General features: G+C 42.7%; 1 protein-coding gene across 1 annotated transcript in view; it reads right to left on the bottom strand.

The window, feature by feature from the left end:
- Window positions 1-10,329, bottom strand: part of POLA2 (DNA polymerase alpha 2, accessory subunit) — a 36,801-nt gene that overhangs the window by 14,301 nt on the left and 12,171 nt on the right. Inside the window, exons 5-10 of the mRNA XM_003798644.3 lie at window positions 8,354-8,460; window positions 5,330-5,523; window positions 4,392-4,480; window positions 1,697-1,852; window positions 1,123-1,185; window positions 355-397 (exon numbers count right to left, since the gene is read on the bottom strand). Of these exons, the coding sequence (XP_003798692.1) occupies window positions 355-397; window positions 1,123-1,185; window positions 1,697-1,852; window positions 4,392-4,480; window positions 5,330-5,523; window positions 8,354-8,460 (652 nt within the window). The remainder of the gene's footprint in view (window positions 1-354; window positions 398-1,122; window positions 1,186-1,696; window positions 1,853-4,391; window positions 4,481-5,329; window positions 5,524-8,353; window positions 8,461-10,329) is intronic.

The following is a 10,329-nucleotide window of genomic DNA, read 5'->3' as shown; positions in this document are numbered from 1 at the left end:
AGGCTGAGGCAGGAGACTCGCTTGAGCCCAGGAGTTGGAGGTTGCTGTGAGCTGTGATGCCATAGCACTCTACCCAGGGGGACAGCTTGAGGCTTTGTCTCCAAAAAAAAAGAAAGACTGATATAGTTAGAACCCAGGCTACACACTACCAATGCTCACTGGGGTTAGACAGGTGGTCTTGCAACAAAGGGCCTTTGGTTCCCTTACCCCACAATCAGCTGTGTCCCCACTGCTGCTTGGTCACATTGCTCTTAAACAGCTTCTGCAGCTTTCTCCAGGTCTGAGGCCCTGCACTCCTGGATCTTGATCCATCACCCTTGTTATTGGCAAAACTGCATTTGAACCAAAACTTACCTCCATCTTCTTCTGTGGGCTGATAAAATGGAAGTGGCACACCCTTAAAAACAAGAGAAAAGCTTGACTAAGGTTTTGCACCAGGCTTTGCTTTGGAGAGGAAAAGAGAGGGCACTGAGTTGGGTGTGTGAGCAGGTGTGCAGTGGGGGGATAGTGGGGAGGAGTGAAAAAGGGAGAAAGCTGCACTTGTGTCCCTCTCCTTGTAGCTAAAAGCCCACAGAACTAATGGGACCTGCTATGTTCCTAGACTGCTCAGAGTGGCAAAGAAATCTAGGTAATGGGAGGTCACTGCTAAACTCTCACAAAACACCCAGCAACAAGTAGGAACAGAACAGGGCCCTAGAATATCAGTATGCCTCTAGGCAAGGATGGAGAAAAGGGTGTCTTGCTATTTTTCCTGTCTAGGAAAATCTCTAGAGAATTGTTGCCTAGAGCAGGGATAAGTAAACTAAGGCCTGTGGCCTAAATCTGGCTGCAGAGTATTTATTTATAAGTAAAGTTTTATTGGAACACAGTCACACGTATTCATTTACAAGTTGCCTATGACTGCTTCTGTGCCACAATGGCAGAGCTGAGTCACTACAACAGGGACCATATGGATTGCTAAGCCTAAAATACTTACAGTAACAGTTGCTAAAGCTAGAGCCAGAGCCAGATTCCCCATAGAGAATTAACTAAGAAATAAATAGGCTCTTAAAAAGGACCAGTTTCTAGAAATACTGTGCCTGAGCGAACTAGGAGGGAGGGCGGGTACAGGCCACTGTGTACCTCATAGAGTTTAGTGGCAATCAATTTTCTACCAGTGGTGTTGATTCCTTCCATAATTACAACCTGAAAGACAAGAAACAAAACAAGATCGCTAAGCAGGGGAGATAAATGAGAGGCCTAGAATAAATTATTTCGAGGTAGTTAAAAGTACTATCCAGCTACTCTCATTTTGTAATTGTAAACTTAGGGCATTTTTCTAGAAGCCAAATTAAGGTAATTCAGGAATAATAATGTATTCTACAAGAATGATCTAATTTTCACAACAATCCTATGAGGTAAGAATTATTATTACCTTTTTATGGATGAAGACACTGTGGTTTAGAAGGTTAATTACCTTACACACAGCCACATACTTTGTTGGGTGGAGTTGGGATATGAGCCTGGGTAGTCGGATCTCAGAGCCAAGGTCAAAGCACACAGAAGAAAATCTGAACCCCCCCAAATGGTGTCTGCTCCTGGGTTTGTGCTCCAACCAAACCTCACAGCATCGGACATAGGAACTCAGGAACAGTACACACACACTACAGATGTAAAGAGCATATCCATATCCCAGGGGAGATGCCTTCATTCTCACCTGTCCAGGAAACAGAGAATATTCTTTGAGTTCTGATAAATCCACTGGAATTTGAACACCTGAGGAATGTTCCCGGTCTCCTTCAAGAATCATTGACTTATTGTTCAGCTTTCCGTTGCTATCACAGCCGATCTGGCCCAGCAGAGCTACAGGCTCCTACCAAAGGAAGGTTGCAATGTAGGAACCACAGTCCTTGAGGCAGGAGCTCAAAATCTGAAGTCAACAGGATAAACAGCAAACAAATCCCAAACAACAAATACACTGGCAGGGCATCACTCTGACCCTGCAGTGACCACACCATCATCATTGACTTTGGGGTAGAAGAACTCCTAAAGGGCATCTGACCCACCTACCCACCCAGCACTTGAGCCCTTCTTGGTGGCTGCCTAAGTATGACCATCTCTAATGTAGGGGAACTTACCCCTGCCAGGGCAACTCTAACCCACTACATCTTTGGATAGCTGTAACCTAATAATAGCTAAAATTTATTGAGCTTACTAAATATCAGGCACTGTTCTAAAAGTTTTCCTGTATTAACTCATTTAATCTTCATAACAACCATGGCGGTGGATATTACTGTACCCATTTTATAGATAAGGAAAACAATGAACAGAGAAATTAGATAATTAAGTCAAAGTCAAACAGCGAGTGAAGTGTGGATTTAAAGTCTAGAAACTCGGCTCCAGAACCATATGCTTAACCATACAACCATACTATCTCTCAACAGGAAGTTCTTTATTAACTTGAGCTAAAATCTCTCCCTAGGGCTTCCTCTGTGCTATTTCTCCTCTTGGGAGCAGAGAGAGGAAGTCTAACCTTTTCCCGTATGACTGTGCATCTCTGCCTCTGCTACTTCGCTCCTGCTATCTCCTCCCAAGTCCTCCAAAACATTCTTCTATAACATGGTTTTGCATATCTTCCCCAACCATTCTTCTCTGGATGCACACATATGACAAAGGGGTATATTGAAGAATCTTCTAGAACATATCTTCTCTCAGATTAGTAAATGTTCTTGAGAAAATACAATGGTATGTATGCCAGATTAAACCATGATATAAAGATATATAGCAGTTGGTCTGTAACAACAGATACCAAACCAGGGAAGACTGGAAGTCATTGTCTAAAGAATGAGACTCTGGAAACCCTACCCTCACTTTTGTCCTCATGTATGGATACTTGAATGCTTCTATTAGTGGGAAATCTCCAGGGGGAACAATGCCTTTAATTTTTGCTTACGTGCAAGACCCTAATCCAAGAGCTGGGCAACATGGCTCACTCCTGTAATCCTAACACTGTGGGAGGCTGAGGCAGGTAGATTGCTTGAGCTCAGGAGTTCAAGACCAGCCTGAGCAAGAACAAGATCCTGTCTTTACTAAAAACTAGCCAGGTGTTGTGGCAAATGGCTGTAATCTTAGCTACTTGGGAAACAGGAAAGAGGACCTGAGCTAAGAGTTTGAAGCTGCTGTGAGCTACAGTGATGCCACGGCACTCACACTCTACACAGGGAACAGAGTGAGACTGGCTCAAAAAAAAAACCTTAATCCAGGTAGGAAGAAAATAATTCTTTGCTCACTAAACCAAAGAACATCTTTAAGTCTTTCTTCAGAAGAACCCATTTTACCATATTCAACCACGATAGATGGTCAAGCCAGAACACAGACAAGAAATGAAAAAGGAAGGGAGAAAGCTGCCTCTTCATCATTGATTTAAAAATGGTTCAATCCTACACTCTGGGAGGCAGAGATGGGTAGATTGCTTGAATTCAGATGTTCAAGACCAGCCTAAGCAAAAGGAAGACCTCGTCTCTACTAAAAAAAAAAACTTGGAACATTAGCTGGGTGTTGTAGCAGACATCTGTAGTCATAGCTACTGGGGAGGTTGAGGCAAGAGGATCACTGGAACCCAGGAGTTTGAGGTTGCTGTGACTTATGATGCCACAGCACTCTACCCAGGGCAACAGTGAGATTCTGTTTCAAAAAAAGAAAAAGGACAAAAAAAGGTTTATTTATTTTGAGATAGAGTCTTACTTTGTCGCCCTTGGTAGAGTGTCATGGCATCACAGCTCACAGCAACCTCAAACTCTTGGGCTTAAGTGATTCTTTTGCTTCAGCCTCTCAAGTAGCTGAGACTACAGGTGCCTGCCACAACACCCAGCTTTTTAAAATTTTTTTTAAGAGACAGTCTTATTTCATTGCCATCAGTAGAATGCTATGGCATCACAGCTCATAGCAACCTTCAGCTCTTGGGCTTAGGTGATTCTCTTACCTCAGCCTCCCTAGTAGCCGGGACTACAAGTGCCCGCCACAATGCCCAGCTATTTTTTGTTGCAGTTTGAACTGGCCACCCTCAGTATATGGGGCCGGCGCCCTACTCATTGAGCCACAGGCGCCGCCCACACCCAGCTATTTTTTTGGTTGTTTGTTTGTTTGTTGCAGTTTTTGGCCAGGGCTGGGTTTGAACCCACCACCTCTGGCATATGGGGCCGGTGCCCTACTCCTCTGAGCCACAGGTGTCACCCACACACCCAGCTATTTTTAAAGATGAGGTCTCATTCTGGTTTAGGCTGGTCTTGAACTTGAGAGCTCAGGAAATCCACCCGCCTTAACCTCCCAGAGTGCTAGGACCTCAGTTGTGAGCCACCGTGTTGGGCCTAAAAAAAATAGTATTAATTAGTAACTATTAGAACAACTCTTACTTGTGCTAGTTCTGAAAGAGGAGTGAAAGCCTCGATCTCATAATGTTCCTTGAGTTCACTGCCAAGTTCTTCTATCTTACAGGTCAGAACTGCAATCCCAGAGACAAAAAGATTTGTATTTAACACATTTCACTTGTTAGAAGAAAAAATACAGCACATTTAAAAATACTATAGTCATTTTATAAAAGTAGGAAGGGTATGTGGGACAACTGGCCAATTTAAACCATCTAAAGCCTTAGCCATGGGTGAGGCCTGTGGCAAGTAGGTAGGGTGCTGGCCCCATATAGGGAGGATGGCAGGTTCGAACCCAGCCCTGGCCAAACTGCAACAAAAAAATAGCCAGGCATCGTGGTGGGTGCCTGTAGTCCCAGCTACTCAGGATGCTGGGGCAAGAGAATCGCCTAAGCCCAGGAGTTGGAGGTTGCTTTGAGCTGTGACACCACAGCACTCTATTGAGGGTGATAAAACGAGACTCTGGCTCTTAAAACAAAACAAAACCTTAGCCAATTTTCCAATATTTGGTTGATGAATTTGGCCTTCCCTTTGCCCATAGGAGTCAGCATGAACCCTCACCCCTATGTCTGCCCTTTATTTAGGTCCTCATTGAGGTTTCAGGGAAGTCAAGGCCAACCTAAGCATGGCATACAAGGAAGAAGCCATAAATGTCTTTCAGTTAAGTTCCTTTAAATAGTTCACTTCATTACTGGGCATGGTTATCCGCTTTTTCTTTGCCAAAGTAATGTGACTTGGGAGAATTACTGATAGTATCATTAATGTCCCTCTAGTATAAGGGCATCCATGAGAACATCTATGAGCTTACATAGTCAAAAGGCAATCTTGGAATATGTTCTACCAGCCTAGCTGAAGCTTTATTACTTATTGTAAGCCCTCCCAGGTGTTTTTATATCTACCAGTATTTCAAAGGGAAAAACAATTACCTTCTCGAATGTCTGCAAGCTTCTGAAACATGGTTTTGTAACTCCCAGTTAGTGGCTCTTGACACCCCAAGACTTTCAGGCTGATGTTTCCAGTTCCTCCTCTCCCAGACCAGGACACTCCCTGTGCTGAGCCAAAGGAGGTAACCACTTCTCCTCGGTTATTTCTTGAGTTGTATTTCTGAGAGGGAGTAGCACTAATTGGAAGCAAAACAGACTAATATTACTGTGTTCATATCTAAAGGGAGAGAGGAGTAAAATGAAGTTCCTTTTGGAAATGGGGATTGGAGAAAAGGCAAGTTGGCCTCACATTTTATAAATCTAATCAGCTTAATGGGGTTGGACATACCCGAACCTTTAAAGAATTTCAGGAATGAGGGGCTAAGGAACACCAGGCTGAGGAATACCAAACATGTTTAGAGAAGTTTAGAGACAGAAACCTATTTAAAAAGGTTGTCATTCTCCTGGCATTAAAACTAAACAAAGCAAAACAAAATCCAAACTCATTAAAAGGCAAGTTTTGAATACTATTTTCTTCTTATGAATTTTTAGCATTATTAGAACAGCATCTGAGCCTGGCTCTATTGGATAAGCCAAGAGTTGCTGAGCACATATAAAAACTCATGGATACAGTTCAAGGTAGAAACAATAAAATGTAGTTAAACCAAATTAATCAACTTTGCCCAGTGTTTGTGGAGATGGAGATGCAATGAATTAACAGTCAGCTGGTATGCAAATATTCACATTTTCCAAGCTCAACTGACAAATATATTTCCACTCCTTGACTGGTAAATTACTGCTTTAAAAAAATTTTTTTTGAGACAGTCTCACTTTGTTGCCCTTGGTTGAGTGCTGTAGCATCATAGCTCACTGCGACCTCGAGCTCTTGGGCTTAAACAATTCTTTTGCCTCAGCCTCCCAAGTAGGTATGACTATAGGCACCTACCATAATGCCCAGTTATTTTTTTTGTTATTGTTGTCATTGTTGTTTAGCAGGCCCTGGCCAGGTTTGAACCCACAAGCCCTGGTGCATGTGGCCAGTGCCCTAACCAGTGCCAAGCCTGTTGATCTGCTTTGATGATAGTGAGGTCTTCTAACACTTTGGTTATGTACAGAGAGGTCTATTTAAAATAGGCTTTGGGCAGTGCCTAGTGCTTAGCGGGTAGGGTGCTGGCCCCATATGCTGAGGGTGGCGGGTTCAAACCTAGCCCTAGCCAAACCGCAACAACAACAACAAAATAGCCAGGTGTTGTGGCAGGCGCCTATAGTCCCAGTTGTTCGGGAGGCTGAGGCAGGAGAATTTCCTAAGCTCAGGAATTGGAGGTTGCTGTGAGCTGCGATGCCATAGCACTCTACCCAGGGCGATAAAGTGAGACTCTGTCACAAAGAAAAAAACAAACAGGCTTTGTTTGCTTGGAGACCATAGCACAGTGGTTACTATGCCATCCACATGCATTGAGGCTGCCAGGCTCAAACCTGGCCTGGGCCAGCTAAAAAACAACATTGACAACAACAACAATAACAAAAAGCTGGGTGTTATGGTGGTTGCCTGTAGTCCCAACTACTTGGGAGGATGAGGCAAGAGAATCACTTCAGCCCAAGAGTTTGAGGTTGTTGTGAGCTGTGATGCTATAGCATTCTACTGAGGGTGACAAAATGAGACTGTCTCAAAAAACAAAAACAAAAAAGCAGGCTTTGTTTAATGCACTGAAACAGCAGGAACCAGTTTTATGTGGGACACTATGATAATTGGTGTTATCATTCCTTATTTCCACAGAGAGGCTACAGAAAATGAGCTCAATTAATTATCTCTATCTCTAGTGCTGCCTCTACCTGAATAATTTAGAAGTTACTTTAACAAATATAAAACCAGTTTTCTGTTGTCAGCTTTATTAGTGTGCATTAAAAAATGACTAGGCAGCAGTTTGCAGACTTCTCTTAAGCTCCTCCCTGTGAAGCTCTGTGGGCTATTCATTGCACAGGTCCTTTAAAGCAGTGAGAGGCCCACACAAGGCTAGTTATAAACAGATCTGCAGGTTTCAAAGGATTCATGTTTAGAGATGTAACTCCTGTAAAGGTACTGGCACATCTGTGAGCACTCTCTCTAAACGTGAGGTTGCAAAGATGCCCAAACCAGTAGGAGACTACATTAAAGTCAAATTGTGTTTCAAAGTTTAAGACCACTCATGTTGAATGACTATAGAGCTTCTGGTCGCCATCTTTCTTAAGGGACAGACCTGAAAAATCTTAAGCTCTTTTTAGTCTAGAAGAAGTGATACAAAGTGGAGGCAAAAATTTCTGGTAGTCGGTATTTCCCTAAATGGTTAGCATTATTACTCCTGAGCCTCCTCTTGATGAGGCAGCTTCTAAAAACCCTTCTTCTACTCAGCAGAGATCTTACCTACGGAATTCTCTAGTGTAAGACATGTCATTTGCGGATTTCAAAAAAATCACGTATGATCTTTGTGGATTTATGTGCAATGGTGGCAGCAGGGATAAAATACCAATTAAGTCAGTGTAGATTCACAGTGACAAGAAAACTCTCAGAAACTAGTTGTAACCTGACTGAGGAACAATAAACAGGTTATGCAACATTATGAACAAAGATACGTGCTTTTCTTTTTTCAAAAATAAATACCTTAGATTTACAAAAGAAAGAAACCCAACAAAACACAAACAAACAGAATCAGGTGAAAACCTATTTGCTTCTACTGGCAAGACTTGTTAAGATTGGACTTCTGAATAGACAGGTTGTTTTTCAATAGAAGATATCAGTTTCTGATCTAGGAAATGAGCCCTAGAAAAGTAGGTGGAAAGTGAGTTTCCTTAATTACTATAAGAAACAGTAATTTTCCACAAAGGAAGAGAAAGCAGGGAAGGCAGAGAGCAATAGGCTTCCCAGCAATTCTCTGCAGATGCACCTGCCCACCCCTCGTTAATAACTTACTCTATAGTTAGCCTCCATCAGACAGCCAGAGAAAGAGGGGAGGCTTGCTTTTTGGCACTTGAATTAAATACAATCCATACCTTGGAGAGAAACTTGATGGTGAGAGGAGTTGGTGAGGGCTACGAGTAGACACACTCCTTTTTGTTAAGGGAGTTTCTGGTGTAGCGATAGCTCGCTTCTGAGAGCCCTAGAAACAAAAATGGAAAACAAAATCCAAGTCACTCTAAATCCAAGTTGCCAATTAAGTACATGGTTCTTTAGGGAGAAGGGAAAAAGGTGCCCAAAGTGCACAAAATAGGATTAGGTTGGTTCTCCTCTTATGGTCTTGTCTTCTTTTTTTTTTTTTTGAGACAGAGCCTCAAGCTGTCCCCCTGGGTAGAGTGCCGTGGCATTACAGCTCACAGCAACCTCCAACTCCTGGGCTCAAGCGAGTCTTCTGCCTCTGCCTCCCAAGTAGCTGGGACCACAGGCGCCCGCCACAACGCCCGGCTATTTTTTGGTTGCACCCGTCATTGTTGTTTTGGCGGGTCCGGGCTGGGGATTTGAACCCGCCACCTTAGGTGTACGTGGCTGGCGCCTTAGCCGGTTGAGCTACAGGCGCCGAGCCATGGTCCTGTCTTCTAAGCATAACCCCATGAAGAAATCTTTGACAACTGCAACTGACATTCATCAGGACACTGTCTCCATTTTAAAGGCAACTATAAATAAGTGCAAACATTTTCCAAAACAGATTTCCAAGTGGGCAATCTGTCCTGTCAAACCCTTCATGTGGTCTGGGTGCAGTGGCTCACACCTAAAATCCTAGCATCTGGGAGGCCAAGGTGGGTGGACTGCTTGAACTCAGGAGTTAGAGAACAGTCTGAACAAGAGTGGGACAATCTCTACTAAAAATAGAAAAACTAGCTGGGTGTTGTGGGGGGCACCTGGAGTCCCACATATTTGGAAGGCTGAGGCAGGAGGATACCTTGAACCCAGGAGTTTGAGGTTGCTGTGAGCTAGGTTGATGCTACAGCATTCTAGCCTGGGGAAACAGAGTGAGATGGACAGGAAAGGAAAGGGAAAGGAAAAGGAAAAATCCTTCGTGTATTCACTTTCTGTTCCCACCTCTCTTTGCTGTTGAACAGATATGAGTTTTGCAATGTGTACAGTTTGGACCTGCATGCACACATTTTCCTGAGAAGGGATGCAATCACGTTCTAACTTATTTTGGCAAAATCTACCACACACTTTCAAAATTGAAGGGAATGACTCCAGAAAGATAACGTAGTTGAGCTCATACTTGGATAGTATTTAGAAAACACCTCACTAATGGTCATTTCTGGGTCTTGTTCTTTTTGGTTCATCAACAAGAATGCAAAGAGAAGCCCAGAATGGAGAGTGAAACCCATATCCAGAGACCTAGTGCTCCCTAAATTTTTTAGGATAACTTATCTGCAACAGAGAAAAGACAAAATTCTCATCTGGACCATGATCAGGAAGCTGGCTAGTGCACAATAGATTTTTCCTGCCCTAGAGCTCCTCCTGGCTGTGAGTTAAAGTTATGCCACCAAACTGTCCACTGATAGCAACTAAGGGACACAAGGGAAACAACACATTAAAAAAAATACCTTTATGCTACCACATTTACACAATGAACCATTTAAAAATATTCATTAATAGTATTTTAATATTTTTCTAATTTTAAAAATATTAAAATTATAATTAATATAATCTTAAATACAAACCTAAATATTTTATATATTTTCACTATATTATGAACATTTTCCTACCTTGTTACAATCTATATCCTTTTTAGTAGCTGTGTAATTTGATTGAATTGACATAATAACTTACATAAATTACATTTATTATAATTTATAACAAATTAATAAATTACTCCTCTACTGCTGGATTATGGGTTGGTCATAATCTCTAACGACTATAAATAATGCTGAAATGGGCTCGGCGCCTGTGGCTCAAGCGGCTAAGGCGCCTGCCACATACACCTAAGGTGGCGGGTTCGAATCCCCAGCCCGGGCCCGCCAAACAACAATGATGGCTGCAACCAAAAAATGGC

This window comes from Otolemur garnettii, unplaced genomic scaffold (assembly GCF_000181295.1).
Source record: "Otolemur garnettii isolate 467f Iridium unplaced genomic scaffold, OtoGar3 scaffold00140, whole genome shotgun sequence".
NCBI classification, from domain to species: Eukaryota; Metazoa; Chordata; class Mammalia; order Primates; family Galagidae; genus Otolemur; species Otolemur garnettii.
Note: the sequence above shows the minus strand (reverse complement) of the source record. Positions and strands in the feature narration are given on the sequence as shown.